General features: G+C 47.5%; 1 protein-coding gene and 1 pseudogene across 1 annotated transcript in view; one reads left to right on the forward strand and one right to left on the reverse strand.

The window, feature by feature from the left end:
* The window catches only part of LOC104984470, a 23,914-nt pseudogene extending 11,879 nt beyond the window's left edge, over positions 1–12,035 (reverse strand).
* Positions 12,036–12,745: 710 nt separating this feature from the next.
* ZCCHC24 (zinc finger, CCHC domain containing 24) overlaps positions 12,746–18,452 on the forward strand; it is a 73,188-nt gene continuing 67,481 nt past the window's right edge. The window contains exon 1 of the mRNA XM_010834196.1: positions 12,746–12,779. Coding sequence (XP_010832498.1) covers positions 12,746–12,779 — 34 coding nt within the window. The remainder of the gene's footprint in view (positions 12,780–18,452) is intronic.

Consider the following 18,452-nt stretch of genomic DNA (forward strand, 5'->3'; position numbering starts at 1 on the left):
GCTTTTTAGTTCCTCTTCACTTTCTGCCATAAGGGTGGTGTCATCTGCATATCTGAGGTTATTGAGATTTCTCCCCGCAATCTTGATTCCAGCTTGTGCTTCCTCCAGTCCAGCGTTTCTCATGATGTACTCTGCATATAAGTTAAATAAACAGGGTGACAATATACAGCCTTGACGTACTCCTTTTCCTATTTGGAACCAGTCTGTTGTTCCATGTCCAGTTCTAACTGTTGCTTCCTGACCTGCATACAGATTTCTCAAGAGGCAGATCAGGTGGTAAATTCCCATCTCTTTCAGAATTTTCCACAGTTTATTGTGATCCACACAGTCAAAGGCTTTGGCATAGTCAATAAAGCAGAAATAGATGTTTTTCTGGAACTCTCTTGCTTTTTCCATGATCCAGAAGATGTTGGCAATTTGATCTCTGGTTCCTCTGCCTTTTCTAAAACCAGCTTGAACATCAGGAAGTTCACAGTTCACATATTGCTGAAGCCTGGCTTGGAGAATTTTGAGCATTACTTTACTAGCGTGTGAGATGAGTGCAATTGTGCGGTAGTTTGAGCATTCTTTGGCATTGCCTTTCTTTGGGATTGGAATGAAAACTGACCTTTTCCAGTCCTGTGGCCACTGCTGAGTTTTCCAAATTTGTTGGCATATTGAGTGAAGCACTTTCACAGCATCATCTTTCAGGATTTGGAATAGCTCAACTGGAATTCTATCACCTCCACTAGCTTTGTTCTCAGTGATGCTTTCTAAGGCCCACTTGACTTCACATTCTAGGATGTCTGGCTCTAGGTGAGTGATCACACCATCGTGGTTATCTGGGTCATGAAGATCTTTTTTGTACAGTTCTTCTGTGTATTCTTGCCATCTCTTCTTAATATCTTCCGCTTCTGTTAGGTCCATACCATTTCTGTCCTTTATTGAGCCCATCTTTGCATGAAATGTTCCCTTGGTATCTCTAATTTTCTTGAAGAGCTCTCTAGTCTTTCCCATTCTGTTGTTTTCCTCTATTTCTTTGCATTGATCTCTGAAGAAGGCTTTCTTATCTCTTCTTGCTATTCTTTGGAACTCTGCATTCAGATGTTTATATCTTTCCTTTTCTCCTTTGCTTTTTGCTTCTCTTCTTTTCACAGCTATTTGTAAGGCCTCCCCAGACAGCCATTTTGCTTTTTTGCATTTCTTTTCCATGGGGATGGTCTTGATCCCTGTCTCCTGTACAATGTCACAAACCTCATTCCATAGTTCATCAGGCACTCTATCTATCAGATCTAGGCCCTTAAATCTATTTCTCACTTCCACTGTATAATCATAAGGGATTTGATTTAGGTCATACCTGAATGGTCTAGTGGTTTTCCCTACTTTCTTCAATTTAAGTCTGAATTTGGCAATAAGGAATTCATGGTCTGAGCCACAGTCAGTTCCTGGTCTTGTTTTTGCTGACTGTATAGAGCTTTTCCATCTTTGGCTGCAAAGAATATAATCAATCTGATTTCGGTGTTGACCATCTGGTGATGTCCATGTATAGAGTCTTCTCTTGTGTTGTTGGAAGAGGGTGTTTGTTATGACCAGTGCATTTTCTTGGCAAAACTCTATTAGTCTTTGCCCCTGCTTCATTCTGTATTCCAAGGCCAAATTTGCCTGTTACTCCAGGTGTTTCTTGACTTCCTACTTTTGCATTCCAGTCCCCTATAATGAAAAGGACATTTTTCTTGGGTGTTAGTTCTAAAAGGTCTTGTAGGTCTTCATAGAACCGTTCAACTTCAGCTTCTTCAGCATTACTGGTTGGGGCATAGACTTGGATTACTGTGATATTGAATGGTTTGCCTTGGAAACGAACAGAGATCATTCTGTCGTTTAATACCCATTAGCAATCATTCTTCCTTCTTCCCACTTTCTCCGTAGCCCTTGCGTCCGACTCTGTGCGACCCCATAGACCTTGGCAACCCCTAAACTGCTCTCTCCCTATATGTAGAATTTCATGTTCTGGACATTTCATATAAAATGGAATCTTACAAAATGAATTATTTTGTGTCTGGCTTTTTTCACTTAGCAGAGTGTTTTCAAGGTTTATGTTATAGCATATATCAGTAGTTCATTCTGTTTTATGGCTGAATAATACCACATTTCATTTACCCATTCGTCAGTGGAGGGACATTTTGGTTGTTTCCACCTTTGTTTTTTTCCTGAGCCGGGAGGTATGCGGGATCAAACCTGCATGCCCTGCATCGGGAGCCTGGAGGCTTAACCACCACCCCACTGGAAGCCCTGTTGTTTCTAACTTTTGCCCCTTGCGGGTAGTGCTGCTGTTAACATGTGTGTACAAGTATTTGTTCGAGTACCTGTTTTCAACTCTTTGGAGTATATACCTAGGAGTGGAATTTCTGGGTCATGTGGTAATACATTTGATTTTTTGAGACACTGTTTTCTCCAGCAGCTGCACCATTGTATATTCCCACCACTAATGTCTCCATATCCTCACCAACATTTGTTATTTTCCTTAAAAAAAAACAAAGTAGCCATCCTAGTGGCTATAAAATGGTATTTCCTTGTGGTTTTAATTTGCATTTCCCTAATGATTTCCCTGTTGGCTCAGTAGTAAAGAATCTGCCTGCTAATGCAGGAGACGGAGTTTCGATCCCTGGGTTGGGAAGATCCCAAGAGAAGGAAGTGTCAACCTACTCCAGTATTCTTGCCTGGGAAATCCCATCAACAGAGGCACTTAGCAGGCTACAGTTCATGAGGTCGCAGAGTCAGACATGACTTAGCAACTAAACAACAACAGCTAATGATAGTGAGTGTCTTCTCATGTGCTTAATGGCCATTTGTATATCCTCTTTGGAGAAATATGTATTCAGATCCTTTGCCGAATTTCAAAAAGAATGAGTTGTCTTTTTATTAATAAGTTGTAATAGTTCTTTATATATCCTGAGTACAAATTTTTTTATCAGATATATGACTTGAAAGTATTTTCTCCCATTCTGTTGGTTGCCCTTTTACTTTATTTTATTACCTATTTAAAAATTTTTATTTTGTGCCCTTTCAGGCACAAAAAGATTTAATTTTGATGAAGTCCAATTTAACTATTTTTCCCTTTGTTGTTTATATGTTTGGCGGCATATCTAAGATACACTCAGTGTCTTTATCTTAGAGTCTCCATCTGTGGACTTCTGAATTCTACGTAAGATTGGCAAAGTCTTTTCTATCACTTGTATCTTGAACAAGTCTATCTGTCTCAGATTACAAATTCCTGGGGTGGTGACCAACTCTGAAAAACAAATCCATGCTTTGCAATTAATTAAAGCTTTAATGATGATCGTGATAGTGACCCAGGAATCAGTGAGCCCACCCTGGAGTCTAACCTCATATTCCAGAACAAATCCATTTCCCCTTTACAGGTTCTAAGGAGGATTGATGTGAAGGCTCCAGAGAAAGGGGAGACTCCTGGACCCAAAAGACAGAACAGTCAGGAATGGCTGTCCTGCTTGGAGCCTGCTCACCCGAGCCAGAGTTTCCGACAAGCCTGGCTTTCCATCAAACCAAGGGCAGGGTTTGTGCTGTGACGATGGTAGGGGCTGGGAGGTGGGTGCGCCTGTCTCCTTGCAAGAGAGAAAGCTGTGCTGCCTGGACAAGATCAAGTGTCCAGCCCTGTGAGCTCTGGCTAACGGGAGTCAAGGGTGAGAAAGGCAGGTGCAGGGACCCACAGAGGGTGGCTGCTCGGCTCCTGGTCTGCAGGGGCATCTCTGTGGGCTGTGGCTGTTTTAGGTCGGCCGACTTGGAGCTGACCCCTGTGGGAAGCTTGTATCTGGGGATCTTCCTAGGCTGTGCCAGGGCAGGCCAACCCTGAACCCAGCATGCTGTGCCAGAGGACGGGGACTACAGCTGACCTGCCTCAGATTCTGGGTTGCACACAGCTGTGGACTTTGGCAGAACTCACTAGTACATTGTGATCCGGAGTCATCTAGAGGGTTCCTACTGTGTGCTTGTGCCAGGACCTCAGCACCGGGCCTAGCACACTGCCTGTGGGTGTTTGGGTTGAGAGTCCAACATCCCTGCTAAGCTCAGAGGCCCTGGAAAGAGCCACCATTGTTTCTTGCCTGGATCACTATGGTGGTTTCCAATCAGTGTCTCTGCTTCCATGCTCACTTGCTTCTAGTGAAAGTCAGATCTTGTCATTCCACTTAGAACCCTCCAGTGCCTCTGCACGTCACACCCAGTAAAAGCTACAATCCTTGCAATGACCCTCAAGGCTCTGCAATGGGACCCCACTTCCTCTCTAAGCCTTATCGCTGTCTATACTTCCTCTTGCTCTCCTAGGTTCTACTCTGTGTCCCTTGAATACGGCCACCCTAGTCCCACCTTGAAGCCTTTGAACTTCGTCATTCTTCTCCCTGGAATGCATTTCCTTCTAATATCCCAAAGTTCTACTTCCGCATTTTATTCATGTCCTCATTTGTCGCCTCCTCAGAGAAGCTGACCCTGACTGCCCCCATCAAAAACAACTGCTAACTTTTCTTGTCTTCCTTTCTTGCTTTGTTTTCTTCTCCTTAGCACTTAAATTTTCTAACATGCTATTTTAGTTACTTACATATGGTGTCGGTTTATTTGGTCAATTTTACCTTGTGCCCAAATATTTGAAAGTGAAAGTCTCTCAGTCTTTTCCAACTCTTTGTGATCCCATGGACTATACAGTCCATGAAATTCTCCAGGCCAGAATACTGGAGTAGGTAGTCTTTCCTTTCTCCAGAGGATCATCTTCCCAACCCAGGGATCAAACCCAGGTCTCTGGCATTGCAGGTGGATTCTTTACCAGCTGAGTCACAAAGGAAGCCCAAAAACACTGGAGTGGGTAGCCTATCCCTTCTCCAGCAGATCTTCGTGACCCAGGGATCCAACTGGGGTCTTCTGCGTTGCAGGTGAAATCTTTACCTACTGAGCTATCAGGGAAGCCCGCCCAGATACTTGGTCAAACACTATTCTGGGTGTGTCTGTGAGGGTGTTTTGGATGAAATGACCGTGTGAATTCAGAAGATCGTCCAATCTGTGGAAGGCTTCAGTAGTATAAAAGGTGGAGTTAGAAAGAACTCTGTCTCTCATCTGACCGTCTTTGAGCTGGAATGTTGGTCTTTTCCTGCCTTCGGACTCAGAGTGTGACCACAACTTTAATCATATGTTCTGTTTGTTCTCAGATTTTTGAATTTAGACTAGAGTTGGGCCGTCAATGCTCCTGGGTCTTCAGCTTGCCATATGGATTAGGGGACTTTTCAGTCTCCATAACCAGAGGAATCAGTTACTTACAATAAGCTTCTCTCTATATGTAGATATATATGCTATAGATATAGATCATACATATATATCTCTTCCATTGGTTCTGTTAGTGTTACACAGGTTAATACACTTGTCTACTGTCTAAATCCTTCCACGAAACTGTTAGTTTGCTGAGAGCAAAGATTTGGGTATGTTTTGTTTACGGTTTATCTCCAGCGCCTCTCGCAGAGCAGGTGCTTAGTAAACTCTTGGCGAACGAACAGCTTCTCTCTAGTCTCCTGCTTGCTGGCACCCCCCTCCCCACCCCAGTGTAAACTGCTTGCCAAAGCATCCCGTCAGAAGCACATATTCAATGATGCAACATCTTTGATTGAGAATTTATGGCTTCCGATTGTGTGATTGTGTGAGGTTCTCGAGCATCTTTTGACAGTCCAGGCCAGTCCAGAGAAGGCTGATGATGGATGAATCTACCCTGGAAAATTTCTGGTGAGTGAGATACCAGGCCAATGAAACCAGTGGGAAGCTGACCTGCGTGATTGACAAGATGCACCAAGACATTTAAGGCAGATGGGGGGAAAGAAAAAAAAAAAGAGTAAGAGAAGCTGTGTAGAAGGAGAGGGGTTCAGAGACTGATGCTTGCATATTCCATGTCAGATGTAGGAAGGCTTTAGTGGCATGGACAGAATATGGGAAAGCATGAGTACAGCAGTGCAGTGGGGCGTGACGGTCCTGGGGATGAGGCAGACTGGGAGCTGAGAAGGCAGGGTGGTGATGGGTCACAGATCATTTATTGTCCACTTTTGAAAGTGAAAGGCAGTGTTATTAATTTACAGTCCCACATAGGAATGACAAGTAGGAGCCTGGACTTTCATGAGCAAACCAACACATAGGGATCCCAGTGTTTAGCCTCTTGGGTTGATGGCAGGTCTCAGGATGGAGAAAAAAATCAGTGCCCTGGTGAGAGGTCACTGGGGACTGATGGGACTTTCAGGCAGTTGAGGACTGAGTGGGGGCATGGTCTATGCCAAGAAGATCCCTGAGTGGGGGCTTTACAGAGATGGGGAAGCCCAGGTGGGAAGCTTTGCTGGGGAGGGTGGAGGACACAGGCCCCACCTCCAGACCTGGTGGGGTGTTTTAAGCTTGAGAATAAGATTTTCTCAATCTTGTACACAAGTCACACTTTTGGGGGACTTTCCAAAGCATTTTTTTCTTTTAGTCTCATAACTTTCTTGAGAGCTATCTACTGTGCTTCCTGTTTTCAGAAAGTGAACCAAGGCTGAGTGTGATCTAGGTTATTGACCCAAGACAAATTGAGGAAACCCCTAAAGTGGGGTTGCCAGATAAGATACAAAAGGATGCTGTGCTGTGCTGTGCGTAGTTGCTTAGTCATGTCAGTCTTTGCAACCCCGTGGACTGTAGCTTGCCAGGTGCCTCTGTCCATAGGATTCTCCAGGCAAGAATACTGGACTGGGTTGCCATGCCCTCCTCCAGGGGATCTTCCCAACCCAGGGATCAAATCCAGGTCTCCTGGATTGCAGGTGGCTTCTTTACTGTCTGAGCCACCAAGAAAGCCCAAGAGTACTGGAGTGGGTAGTCTATCCCTTCTCCAGCGTATCTTCCCGACCCAGGAATCGAAGTGGGGTCACCTGCATTGCAGGCAGATTCTTTACCAGCTGAGCTACCAGGGAAGCCCAAGATACAAGAGGATACTGAGTTAAATTTGAATTTCAGATAAACAATGAATATTTCTTTGAGTTGCTTCCTTGGTGGCTCAGACGGTAAAGCATCTGCCTGCAATGCGAGAGACCTGGGTTTGATCCCTGGGTCAGGAAGATTCCCCTGGAGAAGGAAATGGCAACCCACTCCAGTACTCTTGGCTGGAAAATTCTATGGATGGAGGAGCCTGGTAGGCTACAGTCCACAGGATCACAAAGAGTCGCACACAACTGAGCAACTTCACACACAAAAAAAAGATGTCCTAAATATTGCACAGGACATACTTACACACACACAAAAAAAATAAAGTTCTGGGCAACCTTGCTTGTTTGTTATTTATTTAAAATTCTGGGCAACCTTGCTTGTTTGTTATTTATTTTGCTAAGTCTGGCAATCCGGGAGGAAGGGGAATAGGTCTGAGTAGCTGTATGCATCAGAGAGCCTTGTTATTGGCCCAGGAGGCTGGGAGGGCAGGGCCAGGTCTGAGCCAGGCTGAGAGAAGCATGTCAGTTAGAAGAGGCAGACAGTGTGCAGAAAGGGCCCCAAACTGGCCAAGTCAGCCTCTGGATGGAAAGGCCAATGGTCTAAGTAAGAAAGTCTTCCTGCTCATAACTACAGAAGCATGCTTGAGATCAGACAGAACCTCAGGGCCCAGAAAGGATGCTCACAACTCCTATTTTAATTGGATCCTCTCAGCCCTGGGGTGTAGGCATAGCACAGACCCTTAAGCCCAAAGCACTGATAAGGAAGCTGAGGTTCAGGGAAATTTCATTAAGGTTCTAGAGTCAGAGCCCACAAAGGAAGGGGCCTTAGGGAAGGGCACTAGCTCATGCAGGGTGAATGAGGCAGGCCCTAAAGCCCACCCAGCAGGCCCTGGGGAGCATTGCATCTTCCTCCCAGTAAGGGGACAGGTGAGGCACTGTGGGAAGGGAATCGGCCTGCGAGAGCCAGTGGTGAGGAGGAAGGGAGAGGCAGCGAGAAGAAAAATGACCAAAGCTCAGGATCCACTAGCAAATCATTAGCCTTCACTGGAACGCAAGAACTGTGGACCATTATTAGAAAGTGATGAAATGAAATAAAATACAGAAAAAAATAGAAGAAAGCAAGACAAAGCAATCAAACTAAAAGGAATAAAGGTAACCCTCTGGTAAAGGTCCAGGAGAGTCAGAATTACTACAGGTCCAGACCTGAGATAGGCTCTAGGACAGAGCCTTTGGCTGCAGACTGGGCTGCCCAGGGCCGCAGAGGACAGTGGTGTCAGGACCCCAGGGCTGCACAACCCTGCTCATTCCCTCAGTGACCTGATGGCATCTCTTATCTTTCGGGTCTCACTTTCTGCTGACGAGCTTAGGGAGAACTTTAAACTAGTTTCCAATTGTCAGACGTGGAGCGATGACCCCATGTGCTGGCATCAGTGCATTCATTCACCGACATGAACTGATGCCCTACTGTGTGCCAGGTAGCATGCCATGTGCTGGGCAAAGTTCTTGTCTTCCTGGGGCTTATATCCTGGTGTGTGTGGGAATGGGGACAGAGCGGGTGAGACACACAATAAGTGAACAAAAAGGTGAGTAGTGAGGCAGCATTTGAAATCTGAGTGGTCTGTGCAGCCAGGTAAACATTTGGGGCCGAGCAGTCCAGGCAGTGGAGACAGCTAGCACAAAGATCTTAGTGGCAAGCAAGCTGAGGGTCATGGGAGAGCAAGAAGGCCAGTGGCCAGAAGGACTGCGGGTGAAATGAGAGAGAGGGCGGATTCTGCAAGGGCTTGTGGACAGGATCAGGCCTCTGGGCTTTTTCCGAGTATGGTGGAAGCTATTGGAGGATTTTCAGCAGCAGCGTAATAGCAGCTGATAGATAGTAAACAGTGGCTTAAGAAATACATCTGAGGACATTGTGCTAAGTAAAATGAGCCAAACTTGGGAGGACAGATACTACGTGCTACCACTTACATGAGGCAGCTAACATAGATTCATTAAAGCAGAGAGTAGAATGGTGGGTTCCAGGGGCTTGGAGGGGTATGGATTAAAGGGTACAAAGTTTCTGGGGTAAAAGATATGTCCTAGAGATGCACTGTACAGCTTAGTGCCTATAGTCAACAATACTGTATTGTTTACTCAAAAATTTGCCGAGAGAGTAGATCTTATGTGACGTGTTCTTATTAAAAAAAAAGAAAAAGAAAAGCTACATGTTATATCATGATCAGGTACACCAGGTATGTATACAAGGGCATGTTTTCTATGAATGGAACAAAAGTGTCACAGTATTTTGTGTAGTGTTTTTAATAATAGCAGAATGTGATGAAATAATCAGGATGTGATGAGTTTTGAGTATTCATTATCTGTGCTTTTATTATAAGTTATTTAATTGTAATACTATAGAATTTAATTTTTAATAATGACTGTGCTTAACAACAGGCTTACAGAATCCAGAAACACTGAGCAATTTGCTCCGGTGAGCCAGTGTAAGCCAATTCCTGCACGCCACTGCCTAGGAGCCTCTGACAATCTGAAGGTCCAAGGTTAGAAGAAGCTAGGAGCCCACTGAGGCATTGAAGGTGGGCTCTGAGCCCCCTGCTCAGCAGCCCCACAAGGCATCTTGGCTTGAATCACAGTCTCTGGGAGGAGAGAGAGGAAGGAGCACAGGAGAATGGACTCTAACCAGGAAGGCAAGTGGCAGGAAGGACTGGCGGCATCAGTATCGTGGGAGCTGTTTTTCTCTGTTTTATCAATGGCAGAGACCAGGGAGAACAATACCCCTGACTTAATATCACTTCATGAGCCAACAGGAAAACCCCCCAAGTGTGGGTTGGATGAGCTGGCTAATCTGGGTGGACCTGGAATCCTTTCCCAGCTCTGAGCTCTCAGGGTCGGCCTGCTTCTATTTTCCACATCCCAGCATGCTGGTTGCACATGCTGAGTCTCAGCGTCTTGTATTTTGAAATGGAGAGAATGGCCAGGAGATTTGGGAGGGAGTAGCTAGCTGCCTGTCCCTCGCTGTGCAGACCACAGCAGAGCAAGGCCAGGCTTCCTGCGACCTGCGTGAACATCACCCATTTTCCCTGTCGGCTTCACTCTGGGAGCCACACGTGTATACATGCTACGTTGTTTTAGTCATGTCCAACTCTTTGTGTCCCTATGGACTGTAGCCCACCAGGCTCCTCTGTCCATGGGATTCTCCAGGCAAGAATACTGGAGTGGGTTGTCATGCCCTCCTCCAGGGAATCTTCCCGACCCAGGGATCAAAACTGTGTCTCTTACGTCTCTTGCATTGGTAGGCGAGTTCTTTACCACTAGCATCACCTGGGAAGCCCTTGGGAGCCGTATAGGCATTGAGACTATCATCTCCTTTCAGAGTATTTGGAAATTGAGGTCAGGGAGGTCAGGGAGCCTGCCAGGGCATCAAGAGAACTGCACACACTTTGTAAAACTAAAAAAGTCTAAAATCAAGTGTTGGGAAGGGTGTGGACCCATGGGACCTCTTCTGCTGGACAACAGTTAGCTGTATCTTGCAAAGGTGAACATTAATGGATCTTACAGTGCGGCAAATGCATATACTCCAGAAATACTCTTGCAAAGGTAGGTCGGGAAAGTCCCAGCTGCACTGTTGCAAGAGCCATCAACAGAGCATGGTTGAGGAAGCTGTGCTGCAGTCACACAATGAAATAGAATTACAGGCATCGGAATGAAAGGTGATGGTGGCATTTCTCAATAAGGTTGCAGTTTAGCAGTACTATACAAAGTGAAATAAGTCAAAGAGTTCACAGTGTGATACTCTTTAAATAAAGTTAAACAAGTCAAAGATATATATTTTTAGAATATGTGTACAAATATGAGACAAAACTCTGAAAATAGGAAAGCAAGGGAATGGTTCTGGAGGCTGGGGAGACCTCGGAGATTGGCTAAGGGTCAGCCTCATAGGTAGATATAAGGTATTGTCAAGGTCTGAGTTTTTGCTTTGACTGACTTGTTCATAGAGACTTATATTAATAAACAAATTAAAATAAAACTACAGAGTGAGGATTATGGTTCATGCCCTCTGCTGCCCAGGCCGAGGAGGAGGGGGAAGGTTGGCACTGCAGATCAGAAGGCTTGGCTGCTTTTACCAGGTAGTCTTCAGGGCAACAGTTCAAAAATCACAGAACCAGAAGCCACGTGATTTTCCTCTTCTAGGTGGCAGTTTTCTTTTTCTTTTTTTGGCCACATTGCGTGGCATATGGGATCTTAGCTCTCAGAGCAGGGATAAAACCCACGCCCCTTGCATTGCAAATGTAAACTGGACCACCAGAGAAGTTCATATTTCTTGTGTGTGTGTGTGTGTATATATATATATATATATTTTTTTTTTTTTTTGGCCACACATACAGTTTGTGGGAGGCTTGTGGAATCTTGGTTCCTTGACCAGGGATTGAACCTGGGTCCATGGCAGTAAAGCATTAGCCCTAACCACTGGACCACACAGGAAACTCCTTATGTGGCAGTTTTCATATCAGTAAAATGAAGTTTGGGGACCATATCATCTTTGAGCCCCCCTATTCGCTGACTTGGCTTCCCTAGTGGCTCAGTGGTAAAGAACTCGCCTGCCAATGCAGGAGACAAGAGTTTGATCCCTGAGTCAGGAAGATCCCCTGGAGAAGGAAGTGGCTACCCACTCCAATATCCTTGCCTGGGAAATCCCATGGACAGGGGAGCCTGGTGGGCTACAGTCCATGGGGATGAAAGGAGTCAGACCTAACTTAGTGAATAAAACAACAACAGTTAGCAGGGCTAGAGCAGGTTCTGTTGCTGTAACAAAGAATCTCTCACCTCCACCTCTGTCTCAGAAGCTGAACACCAGAGAGTTTCATTCCAGTTCCCACTACAGTCTAAGAGGCCCTCCTTGTCAGCTCTCCTGAAATGCTGACTTAGGGATCTGGCCTTTTCTGCCTTGGAATTTTTCACTCTCCACCAGCAAAATGGGAGAGAGAAAATGTGGAGAAGCCCCAAAGACGCTTGCTGCCTCACCAGAGACACACCGCTTCTTCTCACCTCCCTGTCACTGAGAACGCGTCCCATGGCCCCAGCCCAATTGCAGAGGATGCTGGGAAAAGGAGGGAGGGCATGGATGTTCAGAGAATGGGGACTCTCCCTGCCAGAGCCCCCTGCATTTCTGCAATCCTTTGAGCCTCTGAGTCGTTCCAGACCAGATTTGACAGTCTCCTGTCTCTGAGTCTACAAACCACAAAGGCTTTCTGAGTTTATTCGTTCATTCCTTAAGTAAACAGAGGACGTGCTCTGATCCAGCACTGTGTCGGGCAGAGGAGCTCATAGTCCAGTCAGCAACGGCGCTGGGTGGAAGGGAGTGAGAAGGGGGGAACAACAGTTTTACAGATATCATGATACCATGCAAACACTGATGCATACATGGTCAGTAACTTCAGTCATGTGTGACTCTTTGCGATCCTATGGACTGTAGCCTGCCAGGCTCCTGTATCCAGGGGATTCTCCAGGCAAGAATACTGGAGTGGATTGCCATGCCTTCCTCCAGCGGATCTTCCTGACCCAGGAATAGAGCCCGAGTCTCCTGCATTGCAGGCAGATTCTTTACCACTGAGCCACTGGTGTCAAGAGTAAAAGAAAAAATATCTACTGGGTGACAGTGGAGCTGGAGGTTGTGATTACGAAAGTTTTCTTTGGGAAAGTCATTTTTTCAGTTGGATCTTGAAGGGTAAGAGTAGCCTGCTGGGAGAACTGAAAGAGGGGGCTCTTGCTGGTAGGAGAACAGCATGTGCAAAGGCGTGGAGGCCAAGAAGGCCTCGCGTGAGTGGGGAAAGGCCAGTGTTTTCACTTTATTGGAAGGCAAGGCACATGTGGTGTAGGGGTTGAAGGGTAGATTGTAACAGCAATTTTTTTTTTTTAATTTGGCTGTGTCAAGTCCTTGTTGCAGCATACTGGCTCTCTAGTTGTGGCTTGTGGGCTTAGTTGCTCCAAGGCATGTGGGGTCTTCTGGACCAGGGATCGAACCCGTGTCCCCTACATTGCAAGGAGGATTTTTAACCACTGGACCATCAGAGAAGTCCCCTGTAACAGCGGTTAAGGTAGAAAGGTGGTCACGAATCAGAGATCAAAAGGGCCTTGAATGTCATGCCCAGTGGATGTTTGGACTTTATCCACTGGGCAGCCATGGAAAGATTCTAAGGAGGCAAGGAAGACCAAGGGTCACTGGAAGGGCCACTTCAGCCACTCCCAAAGTCTCCATTAACCAGTTTCCCTTCCCTCCTTTGATATGGACAAAACATTTCCCAATATATGTACACAGTTCTGCACATACAACTCTGGGTGAGCGTCAGTCCCCATCTTCCAAACAGATGCCCCACGAGCCTAAATACATACAAATTCCAGAGCCTTTGTACCCCACACATTTCCAACACTGGTTCGCAGCGACCAAGCATCTTCTTTCCCATCCTGAAGGTCTGGGGTCTCTCCATGGGGTTGAGGTGGTTGAGACTATTGGCAAAATTTATATGGCTGTTTTGTTTTGTTTAAAGAAAAGTGGATGGGAAATTAGAAGGAGGGGAGAAAAGTCGCTGCTGCCACAGTCCCTGTGAGGAAGGCCCCATCTCTGCCCCACCATTTTTCTGAAGGCCGTTCCTTGGGGAGCACAGGGTCTGCTAGGGCTGTTCCTGTGACTTCTGGGATCAGAGATGAAGGGCCTTTTGTCATCTTGCCCTAGGTCACCTCCAGAGGGCTGGGCTGAGAACCCTCAGAGATATCCAAGCTGGTGCCCCTCACATCCACTTCACAGAATCTAGCCTTGAAACTGGGCAAGCACTCTCTGAGGGCCTTCCAAGGACCAGGGCCATCAGGTGTCCAAGTCCAGCGGAAAGATTTTACACATGAAGAGAGGATATTCAGCTTTCCACTGTCACACAGTGAGGAACGGGGTAGATTCCAAAGGCCCTGGCACTATTGCACAGCTCCAAACCTGCATGCAATGGCCAGCTGAGTTTAAGGTTCACGGCTCCGCCCACTTTGTATGGTTCCCTTCTGGACAAGAGTTTGTAAGCGGGGCCTGGAGTGATGAGGCTGCACCTCTGGTTTTCTCATCAGAGAAACTGAACAATCATATCTGGGATTGGTGGGCACCAAACTCTAGCTGGCATTTACCAAGCCTTGGGCCCTGGCAACAAGGGAGCTGCATCCATGGGAAGAAGGATTATCTTTTGTGTGTCTGTACAAAAGTGACTTGTATACAAGATTTGAGCCCACTGGGACTGAGGGCAGCCTCTTTCTAATTCTGCACAACGTCCCCATATATGTCAGAGAGTTCTTTGGGATTGTGGATTTGCGTCAGGGATGGCAAATAGTTTTCATCTTGTGGACCAGCTCCACTCTTAGCAGCAAATCCGGAGTGCTGTGTGGAGATGGAGCCTGGAGCCCTGTCTGGGAAGGAGCGCTGCGCTCGGTGACTTCTGCCCTCAGTGGGGGATGGGGCAGTGGAGTGTGCAGGGAGAGTATTTGCCATTTTGCTATCACTGCTGTAAACTGACACCTTCTGTGTCAACACACAGCCCAAAGGAGCCCAGTGCACAGCCCTGGCCCAGAGGAAAGGCAAACGTCAGCCTTCCCAGTGTGTATCAGCTGTTTAATTCCTGACACATGGAGTGCAGGTGGGTTCAAGAGGGTTAGGGGTTTCTTTGCATTACAAATCACCATGAGATGTTTTCTAGTGAAATAAGCAGCATCAATTTGCACAGGACTGTGAAGTCCCTTCTTCTTCCTCTGCTCATCTCTGCCAGCCTTTCAAGACCAAATTGAAGGCTGACTCCTGTCCCTCTTCCCCCTCCCCTGCCCAAGACCCCCACCCCAGATCCTTGCTTGCTCTTCTGTCCAAAGTTCCTCCTGCTCAGAGCCCAAAGCTCTTGGTTTGAAATGCCACCAAGGAACTATCAAATCTGTTGCCTGGGCAACTTTAGGGGCAGACACTTCCCTACACTGGTCCTCCTCCTCCAAACACCATGCCAGGAAAGTTGAATATCACTCTTATTGAAATTATTAATACCACACTTCCTTCCCACATGATTGCTTATTTCCAGCTAGCAAAGCACCTTCCTGTTTGCCTCTTCGTTTGACCCTGTCAAGCACTAACTGAGAAAACTGAGGTTTACAGAGTGGACAGAGACTTGCCCAAAGCCACTCAGCCAGGTTTCTTTTCTCCAAATCCTGTCTTCTCTCTGTTGTCTCATCCTGGAGACCACAGGGTGGATGGAGTTGCCAGAAAGGGGATGGGACGTGGATCCAACCCTCATCTGAGAGTTCCCTGTGGTCCTGAGGACAGTGTAAGGGCCAGAGTGGCCATGCAGGAGACTGCCAGACCAGGGCCAAGGAAGAGAGTTAGATGTGGATTGGATTAGGAGCAGGTGGCTTAGCCCTCAGGCTTCCTGGGTGACCCTGGGCCAGTCCCTTTCCTTCTCTGGGTCAGGGTGCTTCCTTCTCTGTAACCTGAAGCCTTGAAATAGGACCTCTGACATTTTTTTAAAAGTTATTTATTTTTGGCTGTGCTGGGTCTTTGTTGCTTTGCATGGGCTTTCTCTAGTCACTGGGAGCAGGGCTATTCTTTGTGGTGCTCAGGCTTCTCACTGTGGTGGCCTCTCGCTGCAGAGCACAGGTTCTGAGGTGCATGGACTTCAGTAGTTGTGGCTCTTGGGCTTAGTTGCTCCTCAGCATCTGGGATCTTCCCAGACCAGGGTTTGAACCCATGTCCCCAGCACTGGCAGGCAGATTCTTATCCACTCCACCACCAGGGAAGTCCCCTCTGACATTTCGAATGCAAGGCTTCTTAATGTGTACATGATGGGGGGTGGGGAAGCACAGAGTTTGGGCCTGGACCAGTCTTCTTATCCTGGGACCCAGGCCTCTGATACCTATCTTGTCATTCTTACCCATCACCCTCCATCCCATGAGAAGGGTTGTCTCGGGGATATGAGGGGCCAAGTCAGCTGCTATCCAGGCAAACTGCCTGTCAGTTGCTCAAATTTATTGATCACTGACTGGGTACAGAGCCCACGTGTTGAGCAGGTGTGTTGTGGGCAAGGGGAGGGAGAAAAGTACAAAGCAAAGAAGCCATTCAGGCTTCAAAGGGGAGCATAATCTGGCTCCCATAATCCCTCCATCCAACCATTGACCTAGCAAACATTTTTTGGATCATCTCCTATCTATGTACGGGCCCTGTGTAGGAACTATGAAGTGGGGGTGGTGGTGAAGAGAGCAGAGGCCATCAGTATGGTCACCAGGTAGGACCAGTGCCCTTGCAGCATGGAGGGTACTGCAACATTGTTCTTAGGGACAGGGGATCCCAGACCAGGTGCCTGAGACTCATAGTCTCTCTGAGGCTAAGAACCATAGCAGTAGGGTTTTGTGTGGCTAGCACTTTGGCTCTCCACATGCTCCATCATTACCTGTTTATTGCCTGGTACCTGCCTGGTCTCTAAAGCAATTTAAATTTGCAACCCATACTAGGGAAAAAATATGCACTTCAAGATAACAGGACTATCCTTGCCCAGAAGAAGAGTGGTGGGTAGAGACAGAGTTCTGGGCTAATGCTGGAAACCTTGGGGTCTCCTTTAGGCTCCCCAACTGCCTGCTTTTGGAACCGGAAGATGTGCAATTGGAAGACGTCTCCTCTCTGACTAGCAGTTTTCTCTGTAAAACTTAGGGAAAGTTTAGATCGGTGGTTCTAAATCCTATCCGGCCCCTCCCCTTGGAACCTTAAAGATAGTATCAGAGTTCCAGAGATGACCCCAAATGTTACCAAAAGTAAATGGTAATAACATTTATTCCCAACAAATGTGTACTTTCTCTTTCAAGGGATAGGTTTAAAATATAAAGGGTACTATATATGTGTGTCTCTGATGATGAAAAATATTGATTGGTATGTGTGTTATCATTTGTATTAATAATCCCAAACTGTTTGATAGACAAAATCTTTGAAAACGTAATCAAATGAGACCAAAAAAAAAAAATATCCAAGGGGTTCTTGGTTGGTGACATGGTTGGAAAGGGTGGCATTTGGTCACCACTGAAGTCCTTTCACTTCCAAGCATCCACAGATGTGTGCCCATGCAGGTGGTGGGAGAAAACCTCTTGGAGGGGATACCAGAGAGCTGACCTTCATGGAATATCTTCTGATTTTCAAGCTCAAACTGGTAAGCTCACAAATATCCCTAGAGGTAGGACAGTGACCCTCCCCATCTTACAGAAGAGAAAGGTTCATCAGCAGAGGTTAGGCGCAACGCCAAGGCCACTCATCTGGAAGGTGGCCAAGCTGGCACTTGAACGCCAGGCTGAATGGCTCCAGAACCACTGGAGGTTGGAGAGGTCACTCGCGTCCCCCTCTAGGCGCCTTGTCGCTAGGTCCCTGGCGCTGGCGCAGCGCAGGCGCCCGAAGATTACCTAAGTTTGAGAGGGTGAAGGCCTCTGGGCTTCGGAGTGTGTCGGGCGGGGCAGGGCGAGGGATGGTTGTGGAGCCCCACCCTACCCCCGCCACCCCGCGGCATACTTGAACTAGCTGGGCTGCCCTGGGGAGCAGAGTGACAGACGTCTTCCTCAGTTCCCCAAACTCATCTAGAGTCCTGGCGACCCGCAGAGGCATTTGGGTGGGCTGGGACCGCGGGTTCGGGCCGAGGAAAAGTGCAAGAAGTGAGGCGGCCGCAGAGCAGAAATAGGAGAAGAGAGAGGGGGAGGGAGGAAGGCGAGGGAAGGGGGCGGGGAGTCCTTCCTGGGGCAGGAACCCAGGCCCCCCTTGGCTAAGCAGACCCGAAAAACGATTCTGCAGATGGAAGGAATTAAGTGGGAGGGGGAGGGTCCTTTGGTGATAGTGAGAGGAGGGGGGGAGATGTGTGTGTGAGTATGTGTGTGTATGTGCGCGCGCGCGCGCGTGTCTGGGTCTGAGAGGGGAAGGGGAGAGGCAAAGACACATCAGACTAGACGAAAGTAGAAAAGACGAGAGACTGAAACAGATCCGCCGAGAAAGACGACAGACAGACGATGGACACAGGAGATGTTAGTCTGAGAGAAAGAAGAGTATGTGGAAGCTAAGAAAATAGGGGGAAAAAACAAGTGAAAATGAAATCATTGTAAAGGAGTTGGAAAGAGAGACAGCAGTGAGCCGAAAGCAGAGAGAGCCTGGACATATCAGGCCCGGGGAGCACAGAGCTCCTGCAGAGCTGGGGAGCTGGGCCGGCCACACTCAGCGGGCGGGGACTGCAACGGGACCGCCCATGGGCGGACCCTCCCCGTGCTACCTATGTAGATGAGCTCCCTTTCCCCCCTCTCACCCCGCCCCCACTACTCTATATTCAATGATACAGCCAATGGAAGGCGAGGATGGTGCCACAAGGGGCGGGGCCTCATAGAACCCCACCCCAGGAGCGGCCGCTGAAGGGGTCAGCACAGAGGCAGATAGCGGATCGCGGGGCGGGGCGGGGCGGGCGG

This window comes from Bison bison, unplaced genomic scaffold, assembly GCF_000754665.1.
Source record: "Bison bison bison isolate TAMUID 2011002044 unplaced genomic scaffold, Bison_UMD1.0 scf7180017864029, whole genome shotgun sequence".
Taxonomy (NCBI): domain Eukaryota; kingdom Metazoa; phylum Chordata; class Mammalia; order Artiodactyla; family Bovidae; genus Bison; species Bison bison.